This window comes from Delphinus delphis, chromosome 13 (genome assembly GCF_949987515.2).
Source record: "Delphinus delphis chromosome 13, mDelDel1.2, whole genome shotgun sequence".
In the NCBI taxonomy this organism is placed as follows: domain Eukaryota; kingdom Metazoa; phylum Chordata; class Mammalia; order Artiodactyla; family Delphinidae; genus Delphinus; species Delphinus delphis.
The window spans coordinates 6911481-6932455 of record NC_082695.1 but is presented as its reverse complement, the minus strand read 5'-3'; the positions used below and the strand labels follow the sequence as shown (position 1 = coordinate 6932455).

The 20975-nt window shown below is 47.1% G+C and overlaps 1 protein-coding gene across 1 annotated transcript in view; it reads right to left on the bottom strand.

Moving 5' to 3' along the window:
* Positions 1 to 903, bottom strand: part of VPS37B (VPS37B subunit of ESCRT-I) — a 28295-nt gene extending 27392 nt beyond the window's left edge. Inside the window, exon 1 of the mRNA XM_060027957.1 lies at positions 752 to 903. Within this exon, the coding sequence (XP_059883940.1) occupies positions 752 to 862 (111 nt within the window). The 5' untranslated portion in view covers positions 863 to 903. The remainder of the gene's footprint in view (positions 1 to 751) is intronic.
* Between the last annotated feature and the right edge of the window lie 20072 nt (positions 904 to 20975).

Below are 20975 nucleotides of genomic sequence, written 5' to 3'. Positions count from 1 at the left end.
TCAGACCCTGGAGGGTCCCTCTGACACTCAGGATCCCTCAGATACATGGACACCTCAAATCTTAACTGGGTTAAGTCCGTGGCCTCGTGTCTCCCAACCCTGGAGACCTCTGCCCAACCCTAAAACCCCATCTCAGAACTACCTCTCAGACTTAGGTACAGACCCTCGGCCCCCAAACTCATCTTGGAACCCCCAATCCTCTCCTAAGATTCTATCTAGCTAGTCCACTCAGCACCTCAAAACCTATTCTCAGACGCCAATAACTGCCTCAGTCCCCCTGTACCTCTCAAGCCCCCGCCCCCCCGCCCCCCTCAGTCCAGTCTCAGGCACCCGTAATCCTCAACTACCGTCCCCTCTACCCTCTCCGACCCAGTCTCGAACCCCCAATTCCCTCCTCGCCCCACCGGACTCAGCCACAGTCATCCACGTCTCCAAATGCCCATTCCAGGCTAATCCCTGCTCCACTCCCCGCCTCAGGACCCCATCAGCCCCCGCAAGCCCCGTCCCAGGACGTTTTTCCCAGCTCCGCCCCAGCCTCGGTCCCCTCACCCCCGATCCCGTCTCAAGAGCACCCCCCATTTCTCCTCCCAGTCCCCTCAACCCAACTTGAGGCACCGCAACCGCCTCCGCCTTGGGCCACCTCCAGCCCGCCGCCAGCCCGCCGCCAGCCCCCGGCTCCGCGCGTCCCCCTCGAGGCCCCGCCGCCGCCGCTGCCGCTGCCGCCGCCGTCTCGAGCCCCCGCTCGGCTCACCTCCTCCATCTTCTGCACCATCTCTGTCAGCTGCCCCTCGTCCTCCAGCAGCTCGTTGAGCTGCACCAGCGACAACCCGGCGAACCGGGCTTCGCTCCCGGCACCCGCCATCCCCGCGTTTCGGCTGCCGACGCCGCCGCCGACGCCGACGCCGCCGCCGCCGCTCTGGCCGCCAGGCTCCGCGGACCGGAAGCACCGACCTGAAGGCCCGCCCCCAGCGGGGGGGCACGTGACGCTAGCCATTGGGCCGTGACGTCATCACCGCGCGGGCGGGCGGACGTGACGTAGCAGTCTGGGCACCTGGCGGGAGGCGTGTTAGGGGCGGGGGTTGTCTGAGGAAAGGTAGGGGGGCTTCTAAGGGAAGGGAAAGGAACCTGGGGACGGGCTTGTGACCCAGTGAGCAGCGGTAATGATGTCACTGCGGCACAGGAGTGCGCGCCATGATGCCATAAGAGCCTTTTCCTCAAGGAAAAGAAATGCCTAGATTCATTTGACAAATATTTGTTGAGACCTCCTGTGTGGACTAGGAATTGGGTATACAGTTCTGAATAAAATAAAAAGGACCCCTGCTTACATGGAGCTAACAGACGGGGAAGCAAACAAAAAAGTAAAATGGTTACAAATTAGGAGTGTACAAAGAAGGAAATGAATGCTGAAATAAGAGAATAATAGGAATACCTTTAGAGAGAGTAGTAGAAGATGGCCCTCTCAGAGAAGATATCTGAAGAGACCTGAAGGATGAGAAGGGCAGAACAAGCCACCATTCCTGTATGAAGCCCAAGGCAGCAAGACCAGCATGTGCAAAGGCCCTGAGTCAGGACTAGCTTGGTACATTCAAGGAAGGGCAGAAAACCAGTATGGCTGAAGCACGGTGAGCAAGGACCCACGTGAGTGGCCCCTTTGCATCAACTCAGAGGAAGGTGCCTAGACGTCCAGGTGGGCCAAGCTGTGCTCTTTCAGAAACAACATGATTTCAGGTGCCATTGCTCAATCTCCCCATCTATCTAGAAGCCTCTCGAGATCCAGGAGTTCTGGGAACTGTTAACCTGCTTTGGAATCTGCCACAGTTCTAGTTGGAAGAAAGCAAAATCTGAGGTTAACCATGACAGCCTCCTAATTTTACACATAAGGAAACTGAGGCCCTGGGAGGAGGAAGTTTTTGTTTTTTTCCAGAATCGAGTAATTGGCAGCTCTCCTGGCTCCCAGACTGGCATCCGCCACGCTGGCAACTTACGACACTGACCTTGACACATAACTCAGCACTGAGCACAGTCCCGGCATTCAGTAAACACTTGTTGGCTGACTAATGAGCTTTGTGTATGAAGATATTTCTGCTCCGCCATCCAGAGAGCATAAGGTCTGAGTTTCCTGCCCATACATTAGACGGGGCTGCACTGACCTGTTCTTTCTGTCCTAGCCCCTGTGACTGAGGGCACACATTTGTAGAAAATGAGCAAAATTAGAGGAAGCATTTCATACTGTCCGTAAACAAAAGTTTTTTATCGAGTTCAAAAAAGGGCACACGGGGCTTCCCTGGCGGTCCAGTGGTTAAGGCTCTGCACTTCCAATGCAGGGGGCACGGGTTCTACCCCTGGTCGGGGAACTAAGATCCCGCATGCTGTGTCGCATGGCCAAAAAAAAAAAGAAGAAACGGCACTCAGTTGTTTTCTTCCTTTGAGCTCCTGACACATGGTCCAAAAAGGTGGCTTTGAGGAAGAAAGACCACAATAAAGAGGAAGGGAATGTAGAAACTCAAGTTTGTGGCCAGGGTAGTCACTCAGTTTTGTTTCGTTTTTTCTTTTCGCTTCAGGAAAAGTATAAACCTGCCAAACTATGAATAGTAGCTATATTTCCAGGAAATTCTCATCCATGAGGCTTAAGACCTTGTCCAGAAATTTCTCAAATTCTCCACAGAAGGTAAGAATAAGGTTGGAGGGCAAAGCACTCCAGAACATAGAGGGATGAAGTAACTCATCCAAGGACACACACCAAGAATAAGCCCGGCTCTGGATGGTACACCTGTATACAAGGGCCCCTAGAACACTCAGTCCAGACCAGGTTCACAGCTCAGCCTTGCCCGGTCCTTTTATAAACCTTCTCAAACCTGCTTTCTGCCGCCGACCTATTCGAGTCACACACCACTTCCTTTGTCAAATAGAGCAAACCACAGAAAAATCTTGTTTTCTCCCGCTCTAAAAAATTTCTCGTGGCACTTAAAAGTGGTTGAGAGAAGAAACATAAGAAAATCATTGCATTGCTGTCAAACCCGTTGATTTAAATGCATGGTGAGCTTGTACATCACCCTCCCCCCTTTTTCTTTTGTTAACTGATGGTGGGATTTCTCTGCAAACCTATGTCTGCCTGTAGTATTTGTGGATTAACTAAGATTTTGCACTGGCAAATCAAGGGCAATATATGTATGTGCCAAGGCTTCTGTCTCAACGGGAGCATTGTTACCACCTAGCAACAAGTCTCCTGTTGTACAACATGGGGAAATTGTTTGGAAAGCATACTCCAAAAAAAATACATAGACTTCACACAGTTGAAACTTAAGATCTTCTAGCCTTGAGATTAGAATTTTCTCTCTCTGATGGAAGTTAGTAGAATTATTCATAAATGTTTTCCAGTTTGAGGAGCTGGGAGAAAACATGCTGACCTGATGACAACGTATCCATAGCATATGCTATTGCAGCTCTGTGTGGGCAGGAGAGGAATGATTTCCTGAGGACGCAGGTGGCACAGCCGTGCCCCTCTTAGGACACACAGCCTGATGACACCACCATTGTCACTGTCATCTACTGACACCTAAATGCCCAACATGACCTAAGCACTACTCATCAAGAAGAAAAAAAATCATTTTAGACAGAGTCCCTACTTTGGAGAGTGAGGGAAGATATAAAAATATAGAGCAGTACCTTTTTTAAAATTTATTTTATTTTATTTTTATTTTTGGCTGCATTGGGCCTTCAATGCTGTGCACGGGCTTTCTCTAGTTGCAGCGAGCGAGGGCTTCTCCTTGCAGTGGCTTTTCTTTTTGCGGAGCACGGGCTCTAGGCATGCGGGCTTCAGTAGTTGTGGCACGAGGGCTCAGTAGTTGTGGCGCACGGGCTTAGTTGCTATGTGGCATGTGGGATCCTCCCAGATCAGGGCTCGAACCCCTGTCCCCTGCCTTAGCAGGCAGATTCTTAACCACTGTCCTACCAGGGAAGCCCTAGAGCAGTACCTTTTAAATGATATTTAAAGTTGATGTTATTTTGGTGTGTTGTAAAGGCGGAGGATGCAGGAAGTTTGGTTATTTTAATTTGAAGTTTGCCTTCTTTTTGTTTTTGGATTTTTCTCATATTTTTTTGCTCCCATATGGGGTTTATTTAATCAACTATTTCAGTCACAAAAAAAAAAAAGGAGAAAAATATAACAAACACTCATGTGACTCACCTGATTAAAGACTAAACATCACAGGCAAAATTGAAACCCCTAGTAGCCTTTCTCCCTTTCCAGAGGGTAGCTACTATCTTATTATTTTACCTTACATCTATATGGCCATAACCTTAATTTTACAATATACACATAATATATGTGTATATATTTACACACATGCACATATATATACACACACATTTGTAGAAAATGAGCAAAATTAGAGGAAGCATTTCATACTATCTGTATATAAAAGTTTTTATCGAGTTCAAAAAAGGGCACACGGGACTTCCCTGGTGATCCAGTGGTTAAGACTCTGTGCTTTTTTGGATCAACAGTGAGTTTGTTTTGGGGTTGTTGTTTTTTTTCAGGCACACCTCACGGCAGCATCTTAGTTCCCCAATGAGGGATTGAACCCGAGCCCACGGAAGTGAAAGCACTGAGTCCTAACCACTGGGCCAGGGAATTCCCAACAATGAGTTTCTGAAATGTATCCCTGCTGATTCATATAGGAAACATTCTTTTTTCACAGCTGTATAGTGTGCCACTGTATACATGTATGACCATTTTTGAACTCCTTTCTTCTGTTGTTGAGGGTCAGAGGGTATTCACATCTTCAGGTTTACCGGATGTTGCCAAATTGCTTTCCAAAATGGTTGTGCCAGTAGTGTTTGTTTTATTGTGACCAAATATACATAAAATTTGCCATTTTAAATATTCTAAGTGTACAGTTCAGTGGCATTAAATATATTCACGTTGCTGTGCAGCCATCACCACCATCCATGTCCAGAACGGAAACTCTGTGCCCATTCAGCAGTAATTCCTGTTTCCGCCTTCCTCCAGCCTCTTGTAACCATCATTCTCTTTTCTGTCTCTATGAGTTTGACGACTCTAGGGACATCACATAAGTGGAGTCACACAATACTTGTCCTTTGGTGACTAACTTATTTCACATAATGTCTTCAAGGTTCATCCATGTTGTAGCATGTGTCAGCATTTCATTCCTTTTAAAGGATGAATAATATTCCCAGGTATGTATAGACCCCATTTGTTCATCTGTTCATCTGTCAATGAACATTTGGGCTGTTTCCACCTTTTCTGTGTGTGAATAATGCCACTATGAACATTGGTATACAATTATCTGTTCAAGTCCCTGATTTCAGTCCTTTTGTGTATATACCCAGAAGTAGAATTACAGGATTATATGGTATTTAACTTTTTGAGGAACCACCATAATGTTTTACACAATGATTGCACCATCTTACATTCCCACCAGCCACGCACAAGGGTTCCAGTTTCTCCTCATCCACATCAAAATTGTTTTCTGGAGTTTTAAAAAAATATATAACAGGGCTCCCCTGGTGGCGCGGTGGTTGAGAGTCCGCCTGCCGATACAGGGGACACGGGTTCGTGCCCCAGTCCGGGAGGATCCCACATGCCGCGGAGCGACTGGGCCCGTGAGCCATGGCCGCTGAGCCTGCGCCTCCGGAGCCTGTGCTCTGCAACGGGAGAGGCCACAACAGTGAGAGGCCCGCGTACCGCAAAAAAAAAAAAAAAAAAAAAAAAAAATTTGTGCCAAAAAAGTGAGCTTATATGCATCACATCATCTTTCACTCAGTGCAGGTCAGATGTAGGTTGTCTGAAAAGTTCCAGAAACCAATTATTATCTATAAAGATCACTTTTCTTTATCCCTATAAGCCAGGAGGTAAGATGTAAAGAGGTTCTGGATGAGTAGAGAAATGAATATTTTCAAATTCTCGGTCGTAAAATTAGCCACATCCTTTACATACAGAGACAATGAAAGAAGTGGGAAACAGATGGCTGTTAGAGACCAGAAAGGCACCTGGGGTAGCCAGCATCCTGATATTCACGCCCTCGAATAGCCCTCTGTGGTCTAGTTCCGGCGCTGGGCTGTGTCATCAGTAGAATATGGCAGTGATGCACGTCACTTCCAAGATTAGGTTTCTATTTCATACTCTTCCTCTCTCACCTGACAAACTCTAGGGAAAGCCAGCTGTCATATCAGGAGGACATTCAAGAAGTACACATGATAAACTGAGCGCTACCAGCACCATCCCCAGTCGAGCCTCAGAGGACAACAGCCTCATGAGAGACCCTGAGCCAGAATCACCCAGCTAAGCTGCTCCCAGGTTCCTGACCCTCAGAAACTATTTGTGAGATAACAAATGTTTGTTGGTGGGGGCTTCCCTGGTGGCGCAGTGGTTAAGAATCCACCTGCCAATGCAGGGGACACGGGCTCGAGCCCTGGTCTGGAAAGATCCCACATGCCACGGAGCAACTAAATCCGTGTGCCACGACTACTGAGCCTGCGCTCTAGAGCCTGCGAGCCACAACTACTGAGCCCACGTGCCACAACTACTGAACCCGCGCGCCTAGAGCCCGTGCTCCGCAACAAGAGAAGCCACCGCAGTGAGAAGCCTGCGCACCGCAACGAAGAGTAGCCCCCGCTCGCCGCAACTAGAGAAAGCCTGTGTGCAGCAAAGACCTGACTCAGCACAAAATTAATTAATTTAAAAAAACAAATGTTTGCTGTTAGGCTGCTACGTTTGGGTGTAATTTGTTCTGCAGCAAGAGATAACTAATGCGGCACATACAGAGTGGTCATAAGAGAGAAGGATGAATAAGGGACCATGATTATGATAACTTAAATGACCAACGCTAAGAGAATGGATAAGTCTGGGTGGTAAATCTGACCAATGGTATATTTAACAGCCATTCAAATAAGAAGCAGAAAAGACTATGAAGCAACACAGAAAAACCAATAGGAGTTAATATTAAGCTACAAAGACAACATATAATCACATACTGTGATTGTAACTATGAACAAGTCATGTTTGTATATAAACAAAGACTAGAAAATCTTTTTTTAAAATTGTTGGTGGACAGGACAGTAGATTAAAATATTTTCTTATATGAGAGTTGGGGTGTTTTTTTTTGCATTTGATAAAGTTTAGTACCTTTTTTTTTTTTTTTTTTAAAAAAAGCCAAGCAGACTTTTTTTTTTTTTTTTTTTTGCGGTACGCGGGCCTCTCACCGCTGCGGCCCCTCCCGCTGCGGAGCACAGGCTCAGGACGCACAGGCCCAGCGGCCATGGCTCACGGGCCCAGCCGCTCCGCAGCATGTGGGATCATCCTGGACCGGGGCACGAACCCGTGTCCCCTGCATTGGCAGGCGGACCCTCAACCACTGCGCCACCAGGGAAGCTAGTACCTTTTTTTACAAGGATAATAGTAATAAAAAAGATGACGTTCAACACACATTTATAACAATAATCATCAGCATAATAAATTTCATAGGAAACCAGGAATGGAAGAGACTTCCTTGACTCTGGAAAGGCTGCTTATCCCAAACCTACAGCAACACCCTGCTGAAGGGAGAAGTGTGAGCCTCCTCGTTTTATTTTTTAAGAAGCTGGCATGCACACCCAGGTCTGCCTGGCCCCAAATCTCACACCGTTTCCTGCATGTCTGACAAAGGCTGAAACATGGGCAGGCTCTAGGAATTTTCTTTGGAGCAAGGTCCTTTTAGTTGATGAGAGTTGTGTTAAAAAAAAACTACTAGCAAGTTGTCACCTTAACTAAAATAAAAGGGAGTGGGCTTCCCTGGTGGCGCAGTGGTTAAGAATCCTCCTGCCAATGCAGGGGACACGGGTTTGAGCCCTGGTGCGAGAGGATCCCACATGCCGTGGAGCAACTAAGCCCGTGCGCCACAACTACTGAGCCTGCACTCTAGAGCCCGTGAGCCACAACTACTGAAGCCCACGCGCCTAGAGCCCGTGCTCTGCAACAAGAGAAGCCACCACAGTGAGAAGCCCGCGCACTGCAACAAAGAGTAGTCCCCACTCACCACAACTAGAGAAAAGCCTGTGTACAGTAACGAAGACCCAACACAGCCAAAAATAAAATAAATTTATTTTAAAAATAAATAAAAGGGAGAAAACTGATGTAGGTTCATTTTAGCAGCTACCGACGACCTCAAAGTTTTATTGAACAACGGTACAAAGACCAAAATAATCACCAAAAACCTAATAAATTCCTCAAACCTCAGACTTATTATGCTGAGCAAACCCACAAGAAGTAAAAGTGTGTTGGCTCATAAACCAGTTTTTAGTCTGATTTCCTTTAAACTCTCTACTTTAGCGTTGCTGAAATATTACTCTTCTCACTAATTATTAAAGAGGTTTTTTTTTAACGTTGTCTTTGCTTTTTGTACCTCTCACCAAAAACTGTTCTGCACCATTATTTCAAATTAAAACAGGAAGTAATAAAGCTATTTACTTTTTTTTTTAATAAGTTCATCCATTTTATTTATTTTTGGCTGCATTGGGTCTCCGTTGCTACGGGCAGGCTCTCTCTAGTTGCGGCGGGCGGTGACCACTCCTGTTGCAGTGCGTGGGTCTCTCATTGCAGCGGCTTCTCTTGTTGCGGAGCACGGGCTGTAGAGTGCAGGTTCAGCAGTTGTGGCGCACGCACGGGCCCAGCTGCTCCGTGGCATGTGGGATCCTCCCTGACCAAGGATCGAACCCGAATCCCCTGCACTGGCAGGTGGATTCCTAATCACTGTGCCACCGGGGAAGCCCCAAAGCTATTTACTCTTCTGTTCAACCTTCCCTTTCTGATCAATCTATTTCACAGGGAGGATCGCCTAGTAAGATTACTTAACTTTTGCTTCCCTCAAGAAAATTTCACAGATTGTCCTTGGAGAGGACTCTAAATGTTTTCAAATTCCAGAACTTTGTTTTCCTCACCAAAATGGCCTTCAGAGGGACTCCCCTGGTGGCACAGTGCTTAAGAATCCACCAGGGGACATGGGTTCGAGCCCTGGTCCAGGAAGATCCCACATGCCGCACAGCAACTTAGCCCATGCACCACAACTACTGAGCCCGCGAGCCACAACTACTGAAGCCCATGTGCCTAGAGCCCGTGCTCCGCAACAAGAGAAGCCACCGCAATGAGAAACCTGCGCACTGCAACGAAGAGTAGCCCCCGCTCACCGCAACTAGAGAAAGCCCGTGTGCGGCAACGAAGACCCAATGCAGCCAAAAATAAGTAAATGAATAAATAAATAAAAACGCAATCTTTAAAAAAAAAATGGCCTTCAGAAAGTGGTCGATGTTTTGCCCTGTTTTTTCCTTGACACTGAAGCTAAACCACAGAGGCAATGAACAGTCTGTTCTGTGCATGTATGTACTGCAATAAGCTTGACAACTTCAAAAACATTAAGTTCATGAAATTAATTCAGCTCTAAATTTCACTTCCAGCCCTGACAGGTTTGAAAAACCTAACATATGAGCAGTGGTTATGACATTTAAGTTGATTTACATGTAGGTAAACTCAGACATGATTTCCAGGCAATGTGCTTGCAAATTCTCTAGGAAGAAACTGAAACTTTCTCAAGGTGGTATTTGCAAAAGAACCTTTTCAGGTTTGGGTTTGGGTTTTTTTTTTTTTTTAAGTTATAAAAGTAATTTGCGGGGCTTCCCTGGTGGCGCAGTGGTTGAGAGTCCGCCTGCCGATGCAGGGGACGCGGGTTCGTGCCCCGGTCCGGGAAGATCCCACATGCCGCGGAGCGGCTGGGCCCGTGAGCCATGGCTGCTGAGCCTGAGCGTCCGGAGCCTGTGCTCCGCAACGAGAGAGGCCGCAGCAGTGACAGGCCCGCGGACCGCAAAAAAAAAAAAAAAAAGTAATTTTGCATCTTTCATTTCTTAACTGGGTGATGGGTTTATTATATTATTCTCTCTTTTGGCAAATTCGAAGTACTTCATAACAATATACACAAATTAACATTCAGATACTTAAAAATACTATTTGTCTACTGTGAAAACTTTCTAAATAGATGTAAACTGTAATGTTAAAAAGAAATCCCATGGGGCTTCCCCGGTGGCACAGTACTTGAGAATCCGCCTGCCGATGCAGGGGACACAGGTTCAAGCCCTGGTCCGGGAAGATCCCACATGCCGTGGAGCAACTAAGCCCGTGCACCACAACTACTGAGCCTACGCTCTAGAGCCCGTGAGCCACAACTACTGAGCCCATGCGCTGCATCTACTGAAGCCCACGCACCTAGAGCCTGGCTCCGCAACAAGAGAAGCCACCACATTGAGAAGCCGGCGCACCGCAACGAAGAGGAGACCCCGCTCGCCACAACTAGAGAAAGCCCACACACAGCAGTGAAGACCCAATGCAGACAAAAATAATAAATAAGTAAATATAAAATAAATTAAGAAAAAAAGAAATCCCGTCAATCTCACATCCCAGAGGTAACCACAATGAGCAGTTTTGTGTTTTGCTTTCTAGAATTTCTCTAAATCTAGATAAACACACATATATGTAACATTTCATTGAGCACAAACAAGAGCTTACTACATACTCTGCAACTGGAAGTTTAGTACTTTTAGCTACACCACATTCTTTTTAATGGCTATATAGTATTCCAGAGGGCCTGTTGTGGGACTCTAGGTTTCTAGCTGTCCACACAGTATGATGCAATGAACTCTCTCATATACACATCTTAGCATACTTCTGTGAGTGTATATGGAAGGGAATTTCCTCTAAATTGAAATGGAACCACTTTTTAATTTTTTAATAGATTTTTAAAGAACGGTTTTAGAGTTACAGAAAAAATGAGATGATAGTTCAAAAAGTTCCCATATTTTCCCTCATCCAGTTTTCCCTGTTATTAACAACTTATATTAGTATGGTACATTTGCCACAATTAATGAACCAATATTGATACCTTGTTTGTAACTAAAGTCATTATTTAGATGTCCTTTGTTTTTATCTAATGTCCTTTTTCTGTCCCAGGATCCCATCCAGGAAACATGCTAGATTTAATCATCATATCTCCTTAGGCCCCTCTTGACTGTGGCAATTTCTCAGACTTTCTTTGGTTTTGATGACCTTGATGGATTTGAGGAGTACAGATATTTTAGGTTATCTTCTGTTAGAATTTGTCTAGTGTTTTTCTTATGATTAGACTGGGGTTCTAGGTTTTGGGGAAGAAAGCCACTCTCATCACATCACATCACGAGTATAGATGACCAGACGTGATTTATCACTGTTGATGCTAACCTTGATCACCTGTGTAGCCAGTGGTTGTCAAGTGGCTCCCCTGTGGAGTTACTCTATTTGCCTCCTTTCCACACTGTCCTCTTTGGAAGAAAGTCACCAGCCACAGCCCACACCTAAGATGTTATGCTCCCCTTTTTAATTTTTAAAGTCATAAAATGGTATAAAAATCAAATTTAAACAGTTGACAAGGAGGCAAAACCAAAAACCATTGTTAACAGCCTTGTGTTTCCTTCCTGGAATTTTTTCAAGGCATATTCAAGCAACTTATTTTCATGTCCACCCTCCCATCCACTCCCCCCTCCCTTTTTTTAAAAAGGGGGCTCATATTCGACTTACACGGAATCTGTCATTTTGAAATCACATCGCTAAAGAAGATAAATCAACGTAACTCTTTAATAACATTATCTGATCCGCGGATCCTTCCAGAAGCACTTGAAGCTCCCTCAGCTGACACTGCCTCCGTTTCCATTCCCTCTATCAGCACTGAAAATGGTTTGAGTGGCTCTTTTTTTCTTTTAATTCCATGCATGTTTAAAAAAGATTCTTCTCCGGCAGAAGGTGTTAACTCAGGCACTAAATCCGGCACATTCTAATGCTGTGAAGTTTTGCACGTCTCATTTTTGGCAGAAAATGTGTGAGGATGAGAGCTTATTCCTTACCCCATACAGCTCCCAAGGCGGCTCTGCGCAAGTTAATCGCCTTACATCCTCCCACGCTTCAGATGCCTCCCACTTCCCGACCTAGCTTTGGTATTTCCAGAAGCCCACCTAGGTTCCCTCTCTTCTTTCAAGAGGGGCTGCCTTAGCTGATGCACCCCAAGTCTGCCCTCTCCTCCCAAGTCTCTCTCCTTTTACATATATAATTTTCGGAATGTTGAACTGCACGAGTCATGTGTGAGTCCTTCTGTATTCGTTTCCTTTGGCCACTTTAACGAACCATCACCAACTTTAACACAAATTCATTCTCTTACCGTTCTGGACGTCAGGAGTCTGAAGTCAGGAAGTCCTAAGGTGAAGGTGTTGGCAGAACTGCCCCCTTCTGCAGGCTGGGAGGGGAGAATCCGCCTCCTTGCTTTTCTTGCAGCTTCTAGAAGCCGCCCGCTTTCCTTGGCTGGGGGGGCACCTTCCTTTTCAAAGCGGATCACTCAGAGCTCTGATCCTGCTGTCACATCTCCTCCCTGACTCTGACCCTCCTGCCTCCCTCTCATAAGGACCCTGTGATGACATTGGCTTCACCTGGATGACCCAGGAGGCTCCCCATCTCAAGGGCCTGAACCAAACACACCTGCCAAGCCCCTTTGGCCTCATAAGGCAACATGACAGGTGCTGAGCATTAGGATGTGGGTTTACTTGGGCAATTATTATTCAGCACGCCACACCATCCTCCTTTAAACATAAATAAATCAGAACCTAAAGGCTCCTTTGACCACCTAACTCTCTGGACCACCCAGGAGAGACCACTATTAATTCTACTTGGGGTGTCTTTTTCGAGACCATTTTTATTCTTTAACGTATGTCCATATATTCACATAGTGTATTTATTTAGTATTGTTGGTGGTGGATTTTTTTAATTAAAAAAACCCAAGTGGCATCATATTATTCAACATACTTGTTTCTCTGTTTTAAGACCCAGCTCTATTAATATATATAGAACTAGTTCAGCTGCCACCATTTCAATCTATTTGCATATCGTAGTAAAATATACATAAAGTTTACCATTTTAAATCTGCATAAAGTTTACCACTTTTAAATCTGCAGTTCAGTCGCATTAAGTACATTCACTTTGTTGTGCAACCATCACCCCCATGCAACTCTAGACGATTTTCATCATCACAAACTGAAACTCTGTCCCCCTTTAAACAACTCCCCGTTTCCCCATCCCTCCACCCTGGCGACCTCCCTTCTACTTTCTATCTCTGTGAATTTGCCTCTTCCAGATACTTCATAGAGGAGGCATGCACACAGTATTGGTGCTCTTGTGTCTGACTTTGTTTCACTTTGCAGGATTTTTTTCAAGCTTCCTTCACATCCTAGCACATTATCAGCACTTCATCTGGCATTCCACGCCTTCAGTTTGCTCTCAATCAACCTGCACCTGTTTGCATTCTCTTTTGCAAGCCGTCTGCAACCTTTTCCACCTGGGTTTGATCTGTCCCTGCCAATGAACTGTAAACTAGGATCAGAAAAACCAGATGACCGTCCCCCCCAGAATCTGCTGGCACAATGTCCACAACAGGGACTTGGGCAATGATGTACTGTTTGAATGAGAACCGCCCGGTCTGGGTAACCGAGGCACCTGGGTTCTGACAATTGCAAGGAGGAACAAATGACTTCGCTTCTTAGACCTCACTTTTCCCATCTGGAAAACGGGGCTAATTCCTGTCTCAGCTCCTTCGCTGCAAAATAGGGCATCATCTCTATAGAAAAGCCTGCATGGGGCAGTTGTTGCCTCCTTGACAAGTCAGCGCCCCCGGCAGTCTGGTCTGGGTGGCCCGCGGTTCCCCTAATGCCCGGCAGGGGCACAACTGAGGGAATAAAAACTACACAAACCCTGTCTAACCCTCTTTCCTCTTTCCCTCTCAGCGGGAGGGGCACTTGGATGGTTTTCCTGGGCTTGAGATATTTGTCTTTGTTCCAGGAGAGAAAGACGGCTAAGCAGCTTGAGCTATTCCTCTTCCTTGAGGGGACAGTTTTGGAGAATCTCTGGGGTTGCAAGCTGGACCTGTCACAGCTCAGTAGCTGGGCAGCATTCCTCCCCCAGCCTGTCTATTTTAAACCACACAGATAACCAGGGAGGCGAGGCAAGACGACAAAGGCTGAACAGTGGGTGAAGGACATCTGGCACCAGGAACTGGCAGCAGGCTGACGGGCTTTCAGTGACGTGGCCCGGCTCCCGCTGCGTGTGTGTGAACCTGGGAGAGGAGCGTGGGGGGGGCCTGGGAGGTGCAGGGGGAGCCCCCCCATCCCTCCCTCCCTTCCCCTCCCAGCCACGCAGCTCATATGTGAGGGGAGGGAGGGGGCAGGGCACACTTACCAAGGAACCTTTCATTCACTTGTTCACTCATTCAACAAATATTTGGCCTCTTCAAGTCTGTTGACATCTTTTGATCAGTTCTGGATAATTTCCAGCCATTCTCTCCTAAAATGGTTTCCTACCTGCATGGGGCAGCTGTTGCCTCCTTGACAAGTCAGCGCCCAGACAGAGGTCACTGCCTCTCTGTCTGAAACTCCAAACAAATGTATAACAAGACCCCTGGAATCCTCACATTCTCATTTTTCTCTCTTTGGTATTTTCTATATTTTTGTCTCTCTCTGTTGCAGTTCTGGATCATTTCTTCTGATATCTCACTAATTTTTCTGCTGTGTCCAATCTTCTGTCCAACACAACTGAGTTTACTATTATTATATATATTTTTGATCAGTTCTGTTTAGCTCTTCATCAGATCTGCTATGTTGCTTTTTAGAGCTTTTCTATTCCTTGTAAACATTGTCAAGCTTGCTACTGATTGCTTTAACCAGGATAAGTAAGTGTTTTAGAGTCTGGATAATTTCACTCTCTGAGGTCTCTGTGGGTCTGTTTCTGCTGCCTCTTGTTTCTGCTGGTTCTTGCTACACTGCTCTGTTCCCTTGTGAGCTAGGTTTTCTTCGACTGCATGTTGGTCATTGCCCTCGGAAAATTATTTGTGGGGATTCTCTGCGGCCTAGAGTGATGAGCTGTCCTCTGAAGAAGATTTGCGCTGCTTCTGCTGGGCTCCCAAGGCACCAGCAGCTGGAGCCACAGCAGACCAAGCTCCCTGGGCCCTGATGTGTATCCGTGGGCAGGTGGGCCTGGAGCAGCGACTTCGGAGGAATTATTTTCTCTCTCTGCTCCTTTTTCTTTTTCCGGCTTGCTCATCATCAAGACAGACCATTCCCTGGGGTTGGGGTCGGTCATGTCCCCCAGGGCTGTCCAGGTCAATGGTGAGCAGTCAGCTATCAGGGAGGAAAAAAGCCCTGATTTGTGGCACCTGCTGCTCTCTGTGGTCTAAATACTCTCAGCGTGGTTGGCTTCAAGTTGCCAGCATGAAGTCACGGGAGTGGCATTTGGAAGACACAGTGAGCCCCCCACCCTCACAAGTCTAAACGGTCAGCTCCAGCTCATCACGCTTTGTTCTTAGCTGCTCTCCGCAAGGCCACTGCACTGCAGGCTGTGTGCGCGGGACACCAAATGCCCTTGGGATGAAAAAGGCTTTGGTGAACTTCTGTGGGTTCAGGGTTTCCCCCAGAGGAAGTGAATTTGAGCTGAGACAGTCCTGAATGAGAAGGGGGCGGCCAGGAGAGGACGGGTGAGGGGAAGGGGTGCAGGCAGAGGTAAGAGTCTTGCATGGGCCCAGAGGTGGAGACAAAATTGGCATGCTTGAGGGAAAGCCAGAGGCCAGTGTGGATGGTGTGGTGAGCTGGGGGAGGGGGGAGGGCCAGGCCACCCAGACCAGGGTGACCAGCTTTATTCCAAGGGCAGGAGAGGTCACTGCAGGGTTTGAACCAGAGGAGTGAGAGGATCTGATTTAGAGGGGGTTTTTTTTCTTGTTTTTTCTTTGGTCGCACCACGCGGCTTGTGGGATCTTAGCTCCCCGACCAGGGATCAAACCCAAGTCCCCTGCAGTGGAAGCGCGGAGTCTTAACCACTGACCTCCATGACTCCTTAGGAGTGGGCTGTGTATAGAGGCTTCCTTCCAGAGAGAACAGTGTGGAAGGGGGGTAAAGAGTAACTTCACAGTGGAGACGCCTGAATGAACATGACCCCCTCAGCAGGTGACCAAGGTCAACATCGCGGTGATGTCACGTTGATAGTATGTACCTTTGACATGAGGTGACGACAGTGGCACTTGGTCTCTGTGGTTCCCCCCAACCACAGTCTGATCGTGAGAAAAACAGCAGACAAATCCCAAGGAACATTCTACAAAATACCTGCCCAGTTCTCAAAACTGTCAAGATCATGAAAAACAAGGAAAGTCAGAAACTGTCACAGCCAAGAGGAGCCTAAAGAGATATGACGGCTACGTGTAACGTGGTCTCCTGGAGGAAGTCCTGGAGCAGAAACAGGATATTAGGGGAAAACGGAGGAAATCGAAATAAAGCATAAACTTTAGTTAATGCTGTATCAGTATTGGTTCATTCACTGTAACAAGCCATACTAATGTCAGATGTTAGTAATAGGGGAAACTGGCTATCTGTACTACAGTCCCAATTTCTGTACTATGGTTCCAATTTTTCTGTAAATCTAAAACTGTTCTGGGAATTCCCTGGCGGTCCAGTGGTTAGGACTCTGCTTTCACTGCTGTGGGCCCGGGGTTCAATCCCTGGTCAGGAAACTAAGATCCTGCAAGACGTGTGATGCGGCCAAAAAAAAAAAAAAAAAAAAAAAAACTTGCGAAAAATAAAGTCTAGTTAAAAAAAGAAAAGGAAGATCTTACTGGCTATTGCATGGAGAATGGATCATAAGGGCAGGGCAAGATGGGAGCTGAGAGATTATTTTTTATGTTTTTTTTTAATTAATTAATTTTATTTTATTTTTGGCTGCGTTGGGTCTTCATTGCTGTGCACAGGCTTTCTCTAGTTGTGGCAAGCGGGGGCTACTCTTCGTTGCGGTGCGCGGGCTTCTCATTGCAATGGCTTCTCTTGTTGCAGAGCACAGGCTCTAGGAACGTGGGCTTCAGTAGTTGTGGTTTGGCTCTAGAGCGCAGGCTCAGTAGTTGTGGCACGTGGGCTCAGTAGTTGTGGCGCACGGGCCTAGTTGCTCCGCGGCATGTGGGATCTTCCCGGACCAGGGCTCGAACCCGTGTCCCCTGCATTGGCAGGCGGATTCTTAACCACTGCACCACCAGGGAAGCCTGGGAGCTGAGAGATTATTATCACAGCCCTGCAGGTAAGATGTGGCTTGGGTCTCCGTGGGGCAAAGCAGATGGAGAAATAGAATCCGACTGGGCAGGTCGAACTGAGAGCCTGACAGGTAGGGATAAAGAAAGGGAGGAGTTGGGCTTCCCTGGTGGCGCAGTGGTTGAGAGTCCGCCTGCCGATGCAGGGGACACGGGTTCGTGCCCCGGTCCCGGAGGATCCCACATGCCGCGAAGTGGCTAGGCCCGTGAGCCATGGCCGCTGGGCCTGCGCGTCCGGAGCCTGTGCTCCACAACGCGAGAGGCCACAACAGTGAGAGGCCCGCGTACCGCAAAAAAAAAAAAAAAAAAAAGAAAGGGAGGAGTCAGTTATGACGCACAGCACAGATATTTGGACTCGAGTGACTGGCAGACGGTGTTGTTAACTAAGGTGGAGTATATGTGAAAAAAAAAACAAAAACAGGTTTGGGAGGAAAATCTCCAGAGGCTGCATTTCCACCATGATGAGTCTGAGGTGGCTCTAGGACATCAGAAAGGAAGTACCGAGTAGGCCGGGAGATGTACAAATTCCTCTGGTGGTTAGGGTTAGAGCACCTACTGTGAGCAAGGAGCACACCTACTATGTGGGGACCCAGTTGTGAGAAGGCACAGGTCCTGCCTTTAAGAAGTTTCTAGTATGTTCGAAGAACAAGCAACCTGCCAGGGAAGCTTGACAAGTCAAATAAATGAGGATGAGTAGTATTAAGAAATCCTGGAAAACTGCCTGGAGGCAGCAGGGGGTCACAAAGGATGCCCCCGAAGCAGCCGTATTCTGGTTCTGGAAAAGCCTGATCTTGACCAGAGCCAGTCCACATCAGTCCAGACTTCCAGCCAGGCTCCCATTTGGAAATAGTCTACTCTTTCCCTAGGCTAATATCCAGAGAAGCCGGATAATTGAGGGTCAGAGGTGAGGGAGTTCACACCTGGCAGGTGACCAGGCCTCAGGGCTCATGTAACTGCCCTGAGTCAGTCCTTGAAGTCGTGAAGTCTCTAATTGCCTCTGGGCTTGTGCTGGATTGATGGATCCGGGCCAGGAAAGGTGAAGGGCCTCTACTGCTGTCTCCCCCAGGGCCCTTGCTGACCCGGCAGAGCAGAAAACTCCTTGAAGTGTTTCTTGAAGGCCCACAACCCCTTCAGTTATGAATACCAGCAGGACATGCTGAACAAGGCCTACAGGAAGGCCCAATGATGAAACAATTGCTGCACCCCCCGTCCAAGGCTACAGAGTTGGGTGAGCCCAGGCCTGGCTGCCTCGGGAAGTTGGGGGGCACCTGCCGCCTCCCTTGGCCCTGTCCACACGGAGCCAGAGGGTCAGTCATGTCACGCCCCCATCAAAACCCTCCCGTGCTCTCCACCCTTTGCAGAGTCAGTCACACACCTCCCGAGAAGCCAATCTGTCCCTGTCCTCCTTCTCCTTCATCTTCTCCACGTTCTATCCCACTGCCCATTTCCTGCTTGGCCAACGTCCAGGCTTCTGCCTGCTTCGTGGTCTTGATACCTGCTACTCCTTTGCCTGGGTCAGTCTTTTCCACCCGCTATTTTTTTTGTCTTTTAAAGAGGTGAAATTCACATAACATGTAATTAACCTTTTTTGGGGGGGGGCGGGGCGCGGGTCCACACTAAGGCATGCAGGATCTTAGTTCCCCAGCCAGGGATTGAACTCGTGCCCTCTGCAGTGGAAGCGAGGAGTCCTAACCTCTGGACCACCACGGAATTCCCCACAATTAACCATCATAAAGCGTGCAAATTCATTGGTATTACTGTATTCACAATGTAATCATCACCCGGTCTCGGTCTCGGGAGTTTCAAAACTTTCTCATCATCCCATAAAATGCCCTCTCACCCAGTGACGCAGTCACTGCCCATTCTTCCCGCTCCTGTGCTCTGGTAACCTCTAACCTGCTTTCTCTCTAGCGATTTGCTTATTCTGAGTATATCTTATAAAAGTAATCATACTTTTATACTTCTGGGACTGTCTCCTTTCATTAGGGTAATGTTTTCAACATTCATCCACATTGTGGCCTGTGTCAGTGTTTCATTCCTTTTTATGGCTGAATAATAGTCCACTGTCTGCATACACCACAGGTGGTTCATGCTTCTGTTAGTAGATGGACACTTGGGTTGTTTCCACATTTTGGCGATTGTAAATAGAGCTGTTATAAACATTCATGGACAAGTTTCTGTGTGGACACCCATTTTCATTTCTTTGGGGTCTGTACCTAGGAGTGGGATTGCTGGGTCACATGGTAACCCCATGGTCAACTTTTTGAGGAACCACCAGACTCATTCTTTGCCCCAGACATCCGGGGCTGGCCCTTCCTCCTCACTCAGCCCTCAGCTCAGATCACCCCAGCTCAAATAGCGCCCCTCTCCCAAATCACTCTTGTCTTTTCACCATTTGGGGTTCATGATCCATTAGAATGTAGGCGATCCCGTACCTCTTATTTTCCGTGGTGACCCGCAGCCCCCACACAGTGCCCGGCACTCAATAAATAATAATCAGTTGTTGCTCAACAAGGCATTAGACCAACAGTCTTGTAAGGTGGACAAGACAGAGAATGTAGGTCAGGTAAATGTAAAGTTAGGGAAATCCTCTGCTACATAATGAATACTGATCCATGGAGGTTTGGCACTCCATTGAGGTGACAGACCTCATGGCTCTATTCTTTGATCTGTGTATAATCAGTCACTGTGTAAAGATTTAAAAGGCACGTTTTCTAAAACAAAAATAATAATCGGTCATTGCTGAATGACTGATCTCAGGCTGTCCAAGGTGAGGAGCTGCAACGAGGTGAAGCATGTCATTGTCATTTTAAGTCTGTTGGAACCACCCAGGGTGACTCAGCTCTTTTAGTGGACTACTTCCTCCTGCCCCGAGGGAACACCTAAAAGCAGTGGAAGGAAGCCACTGCTGATGTTCTGTTTCTCCATCCCTCCTTGTTGGGGACTCGACACAGACGTGTCTTCAGCAAGCCGCAGCTCCTTGGGCTGGAATAAGTAACCCTCGGTGACTAATTGCAAAGGGAAAAAAAAGGCAAAGGTGGAAAAGAATATGGGTGGAAAATTGGTCATATCTATAAGCTTATAGTCAGCCTGGTGAAATGGGGGTTCAGGGTTCAGATCCCAGCTTTGTAAATTTCTGCAGGTTATTTAATCTCACTTTTCTTTTTTTGAAAAATAGGGTTAATAGTAGTAGCTGCCTCATAGGCTTGTTGTAAGGATTAAAAGAGTTAATGTTATATAAAGTGCTTAGAAAGCGCTTGTTGTGTTGAAAATGCTTTATACCAGAATAGTCATCATCACTGTCATCCATCTCAGTACTGATATCTGCAGCTGGGCATTCAGATGAAAGGAGATAATAAATGGGCTTTTAAAAAGTTAAAGGGGGGGACTTCCCTGCTGGCACAGTGGCTAAGACTCCACGCTCCCAATGCAGGGGGCCCGGGTTCGATCCCTGGTCAGGGAACTAGATCCCACATGCCGCAACTAAGAGTTTGCATGCTGCAACTAAGGAGGCTGCCTGCCACAACTAAGACCCGGTGCAACCAAATAAATAAATAAATATTAATAAAATAAAATAAACCTATTCTTATCCTCTTAAAAAAAAAAGTTAAAGGGGGACTTCCCTGGGAGTCCAGTGGTTAGGACTCAGCGCTTCCAGGGCAGGGGGCATGGGTTCAATCCCTGATTGGGGAACTAAGATCCTGCATAACACATAGCGTGGCAAAAAAAAAAAAAAAAAAAAAAAGTTAAAGGAAAATTATGAGTATACTTAATGCCTCTGGGCAGTAAAATTTTAAATAG